We start from the raw sequence: 6,000 nt of genomic DNA on the forward strand, positions 1-6,000 counted from the left end.
TGTAGGCATGGTTTCCTCCAGACATAACATTTAGAATTGCAGCCGTTTAACCTGAACAGAGAATCTTGTTTTCACAGTCTGAGAGTCCTTCACCTTAATGCTTTCTTTACCCTTGGGTTCTTGGTCACCTCTCTTAATAATGCCCTTCACCCATGATTGCTTAGTTTGGCTGGGCAACCAGCTCTTGGAGTAATCCTAGTTGTACCAAAGTTCTTCTATTTAATAATTATGGAGGCCACTGTGCTCTTGGGAACCTTCAGAAATTTTTGTAGTCTTCCCCAGATGTGTGCCTTGAAATAATCCTGTCCCTGAGTATGCACTGTCAGCTGTGAGGCCTTCTATAGAGAGGTGTGTGCCCTTACAAATCATGTCTAATCAACTTAATCTACCACACTTGGACTCCAGTCAAGGTGTAGAAACATCTCATCAATGATTAATAGAAATGGTCGGAATTCTTAGGCCAATGTGATATTTCTATTTTTCCTTGTTAATAAATTTAGACATTTGTAAAGTTCAGTTTTCACATTGTCATTATAGGATACTGACTGTAGATAAAAATGTAGGGAAAAAATAGAATTAAAAAACTGCAAAATAACAAAATAAAGTGACAAAAATGAAATGGATTTGAAAATGTTCTGAATGCAATGTAAATGTGTTTGTTTGCATCTGTTTTTATATATTCCTCAGACTCCTGCAGAGGGTGCTGCCACTGTGCTATATGCTGCTCTGTCACCAGCCCTGGAGGGAGAGTGTGAAGGAGGCTATTGGGCCAATGGGTGCAAGGAGATGACAACACCACCAACCTTTGACCCTCAGCTGCAGCTGAGCCTATGGGAGACCAGCCTGCAGTTACTGGGACTGCAGTAGCACGCAAGTAAAAGATGACCAACAGGACTAATGCCTGAAGAAAATATCAGATGCAGACCCTTAACTTGGGCCAACCAGCTAATTTTTCGAATCTCCAGTCTTTTTTCTCTCAATCCATACCTCATATCAAGGGGTTTGTAGCGATTTATGTTGACAATCTAACAATTCACCGCTGGACTGTGATTGGTTACTTGGGAAGTGAAAATCCTTCTGCTCTGGACCCGTCAAAGAAGGGCTACACGAAATGGAAGACAATTTGTTTTTCACTGTGAGCATACAAAATTATACACATTCTAAGGTTATACTAATTTTGCTCTCATACATACTAGGCAGATGTTGTAATCAGTTTTCATTAATCTCTGGTTTATTCTTTGATCATAAAAATTGTTCCATGTTGTTTTACTCAAAAACCTGCAATGACATGTGCCCCACTTTGCCTTAATGTCTGGTTTTCAGTAAAGAGTTTAAGCGTGCACAATAACTCAATGCTGTTTCAGAGGCTTTACCATACGGAAAAGGGGTTAAAATGCTTGTTGTGCACCTAAATAGATCCGCAGAGAAGATAAATTTTGTTGTAGTATATTGGCTGCAAAACCATTTCAATCAAACCTTAGAACACAGTCACACACATTCATGCACCATGACAATGATCTGATTTTTCTGAACCTGCCTCGCTGTGTTTGCTTTGACACATCACAATGAGTATTCAGATCATCTTGACATCCCACCAATTTTACTGGGAGCATTTATTTATTTAGGTACAGTCTTGTGCTTTTACTAGTTATTATTGAAATGTTGTGCGAACTGCTGGTTTAAAGTTATATTTAAAAAAAAAAAAAGTAAACTCTGCTGTTCACATGAAGGTGCTGTGAAAACATCAACTCCTCTCTCTTCACCACGCAGCATTCACCAAGAGATGTTTTTATGGAGTGATGGGGTGGGCCGCTGAAAAAGGAAGCAGTCTTGAATAAAACAAGGCCTAAATTTGGAATAATTCCCTCTATAGAGATGAGAGTGAGAGACCTTGGTTTAATTCTGGGGAATTTTCTTGCTTTTGTTATTTTTGAAACTAGGATTTTCAGAAACAAAAAGTGAAGAATGGGGAATGAGCTTTCTCTTCAATTTTTGCCGGTTTTCCTTTGTGATCTGTATTAATTGTTTTTACTGTGCCTGTGATACCTGTGTATGTGTGTGTGTGTTATGCATATGAGTTGAAAATTAACTCATGCTATAGACCCAATTCATGTTGATGGATAGCACGACAATGGTTCATCCTGGAGGAACAGTGAAAGCAATGGCAGAGAGAGAAAGCACTTTTTTCTTTTTTAGTATTCAAGCAGTGATTGGTTCCTCATTGTTGCTGCTGCTGTTTCCTCATTTGGCGCTGCTCCCAGTGCATTTTGGGATTTGAATTTCCCAGTGGTGGGAAATCAAACTCCATCTGCTGAGCTGCTACACACACTCATCCAGAATCATTGGAAGCAGTACATCCAGGCATAGGCTTATCTAAACAAGCACACAGCAAGCAAACACGTCTGCCTATGACGCAGGAAAATACTCACACACACACACACACACACACACACACACACACACACACACACACACACACACTACACCATAATACCATCTTACTGTGATTAACCATTTCAGCTCTGAAGATGAACATTTTTATCTCAAATTAACAGGTTTTGGCTAAAACACATTCAGCAAATGCCGTCCCACTGCAGTATCTGTACAGTATATCATTGCTTTGAATACTGCCACTGAGCATCAGCCATTTGTTATCTGCAATATGTGAAGCATTGTATCACTACAGTAGTTAATTCAGTCATTAGCACAGAGCCAGGTATTCAGAATCGGAAAAAAATGAAAACCCGCTTGAAAGCATAAAAGTAATAAAATATACCAGCTTTTCTGTTAAATTTCAGCCCTCCTATATGTACGTTAAGTCAAATATGTCGATGACGAGATGTTGTCATCAAACCTTCATCATAATTTAGTGCAAGCATTGAAACTGTCAGCAGCAGGCAAATAATGGACCAAGTTATTCATTTTGCTATCATTTATTTGTAATGTCCTGTGATTAACTTAGTACATGCTGCAAATCGGGAAATTCATGTCTGGCTTCCTTTATATACAGCCTATTCTTGATCTGGTCCATTTCATACAATTACCAGTGATAGCTTTCTTTGATGCATGGACCTGGTAAATATGACATGATCATGTGAATTTACCGGCTCACGAAGGTTACCTGAATGCTCCATTAAGCAACCAACAAAGATATAATAGACTGTGAGATACACAGGCTGGGTTGTGACGTGTAGATTCTGGGCAAACAAATTGTAGCGGTTCTTAGTTGTATGAATTTTTGAAAAAAGGCAGGCCTCGGTTTGACAAAATGCAGACTCTGGGGATAAATGTTTAGACAAATGCTGCGTTCACATCATGTGGGACAGATATGAGCGGTCACATCACCTGACAGTTTAAAGCCTTTGGTACTGGGTGTTTTATAAATACTGTGAAACAATATAACATTAAATACTTAAATTTAGGTTGAATTATTTTATATTGGTTTTCAGGAGCTTGTGAAAAATGATATCCAACACACAAGTTTGATCCCGATATTACCTGATAGAACCATGAATGCACCAACTCCAAGAAAACAGATCACAACTTACCTTGGTACTGGTTGGCTCTTTGGTCAAAGATTCGGCCATATTTCAGTGCTTGAACTGAAAAACCTTCACCTGCATGGTTAACCCCTTTGAATGAAGCTGATTTTATGCTAAGTTAAATTCTTTCAAAAATCCAGCTGCATATCACAAACATCTGCATAATCGAAAATACAATTTCAAATCTAAATGTAATGCAAATGCTTGTTTTTAACATGATGTTTTTTCCATTGCAGCAGGTGTGTGGGAATTGACTCCAAATGCCAGCAATACTCCTCAGTTTTTAAGTATTCTTCTTCTCTTCAGTGTTGTCAACCGCTTGGAAACAAGCAGATTATTGCCTCAGTGCTTCCTTGTTTGACCGTCTGGTTCCCTGAGGCAACTGTAAGGTAAAGACTAAATAACAATGGCAAACATCCAAACTGTGTCCCAGTGAAACAAATGCACTTGTTTCCCTTCACAAAAATGAAAACAACAGCTCAGCATCACTCATTTAACAAGTATAAGGCTATGGGGTGGGCTACATCCTGTCAAGGATCTACTGTGTTTTTTATAGTCCAGATGCCACAGTAGATGTTTTAAAACCTAAAAGGAAGAACATCACTGACTGTCTTCTGTATCTGAGCACAAGGTTTTCCAAAGACAAGGTCAGGAGGATTGTGAGGGTCTGTCTCTGTGTTTTTGATGTGTCAGTGTGCAGAGAGGGCTGCTAAATTATCAATGATTACCTTGTTATATATTTAGCGTACTCCTGAAGCATCCTACACAAGACAACACAGTGAACTTTTTCAACTTGAATTGCAAATATAGAAGAAGAGCAAAACAGCTCAAGTGTGATAATTGTTTGTATGTGACTTGTAAATGATCATTTCAAAGTGTTGTCCCCACTGGAAAAGGGCCAGTGGCGCTCAATGTAGACTGAATATGCTCTAATAGCCATTGTCCTGACTGACCTGGGATTGCATTTATATTAAATGTTCTTGTCCCAAGTCCTGCAAATCCTAAATGTGCATATGTATAGGAAGAGATAATGTAAAGATGTATACAGGGGTTACCAGATGAACTGAGTCGTTACTCTGGTGGACCAGGACCAACTTAGAGAAGACAAATGCCATGACATTTTTCTGCCTTTTCACCTTTAATACATAGACCTATATACCATTTTCTCCTTTAGTGCAAGTGCGACCTTTCGCTGGTGCCCCTGCAGGTTTCAAATACTGGATGTTCCCACCTAAATCCAGTGTAAACATTCAGTCCATCTGGACCCCTGAGGATTTGTGAAAAGAAAGAGCAGAAGGTTTTATTTTTTATCATCATTTAGTTGTTGAGATACACATCTTATTGCTTTTGCTGTGCCTATGACAAAGATGTCCCTCATATATGTGTAACTGTGAATTTTTCATGTGGAAATTGGCCTGTAGAAACTGTGATACTGTCTTGTTCTGTGCGTTGTAAGTTTTTTTTTCCTATTCTTTTGAACTGATGGAAGTGGAGGTGAGGAATGTGTCTGTGTGAGTGAGTATGTGTCAGTGTGTCTAGATAAGGAAGTTCAACTCCATGTTTTTTGTCGATGGTTGTGACATTCCAGCAGCCACCACCTTTTATATTATCCAAAGCCTCTCAATAAACATATCATTGTGCCACTTTTGCCCTCTGTCCTTTAGACTCTGAGAGTGAGAAAGTGTCAGTCTGATGATGCTCGGCATGAGACAGCAAGCCTCCAGCACTGTCTGAACTTTTGAGATATTCTCAGATCCATCAGTGAAACACAAATACACACATGCACAAAAACAAGCATTTACTAGGTCACTGGGATTAAATCAGTTCAGTTTTTCATGTCAATGTTTTGGTCGGATTAGTACTAAAGTATCTCCCTCAAAAGAATTTTTTCCTCTTGATTCCACGGGGTAAAGGAAGTTCAGTGTTTTTCTTATTGAGGACAGTTGGAACACCTGCATACCATGAAGGACCAGTTTACAGCTCTACCTTTATGCCTAAATTTATTGGTCACTTTTTAAACATTGCGTCCTCGATTTAACAGTTTGAGGCACAAATAGGATTGTTATTTCTAAGACACAACTGTAAAATACATATGAAATAACATCCATTGTTTTTGTAAAAATACAAGTTTACCACAGCATGTTCCTGGTTTTTATAGGTTTCTGAGAATTTCCATCCATAACAGCAGCTGCTACAAAGAATGTAAACCGTTTTTACTATAAGAGATAAAGACTATTTTATTAGCACACACACCAGTAGTGACTAAAAACTACAGCTCCTATGCTGTGGTGGTTGTCGGTCTTATAACAAGCTGATAAAAACATAATTACATACAATTAGTGGCCTTTTAGTTTATTCCAAATCCTTATGCAAACATATGAAACAACGGCTAGATGTGCTCTTGAAGAAGAATGTTTCAGGGCTTTGTTTCCTTCTGAAAGCAGGACAGAACTGCCGT

At 38.7% G+C, this 6,000-nt stretch overlaps 1 protein-coding gene across 6 annotated transcripts in view; it reads left to right on the forward strand.

The window, feature by feature from the left end:
• The window catches only part of LOC137132423 (dehydrogenase/reductase SDR family member on chromosome X-like), a 45,687-nt gene extending 40,005 nt beyond the window's left edge, over window positions 1-5,682 (forward strand). For 5 of the 6 annotated variants that reach the window (XM_067514822.1, XM_067514820.1, XM_067514819.1 and 2 more), the window contains one exon: window positions 688-5,682. In XM_067514822.1, the coding sequence (XP_067370923.1) occupies window positions 688-867 (180 nt within the window). In that variant the 3' untranslated portion in view covers window positions 868-5,682. The remainder of the gene's footprint in view (window positions 1-687) is intronic. The other variant, XR_010915118.1, reaches the window with a different exon arrangement.
• Window positions 5,683-6,000: the final 318 nt, after the last annotated feature.

The sequence above is a fragment of the Channa argus genome, chromosome 9 (assembly GCF_033026475.1).
Source record: "Channa argus isolate prfri chromosome 9, Channa argus male v1.0, whole genome shotgun sequence".
NCBI classification, from domain to species: domain Eukaryota; kingdom Metazoa; phylum Chordata; class Actinopteri; order Anabantiformes; family Channidae; genus Channa; species Channa argus.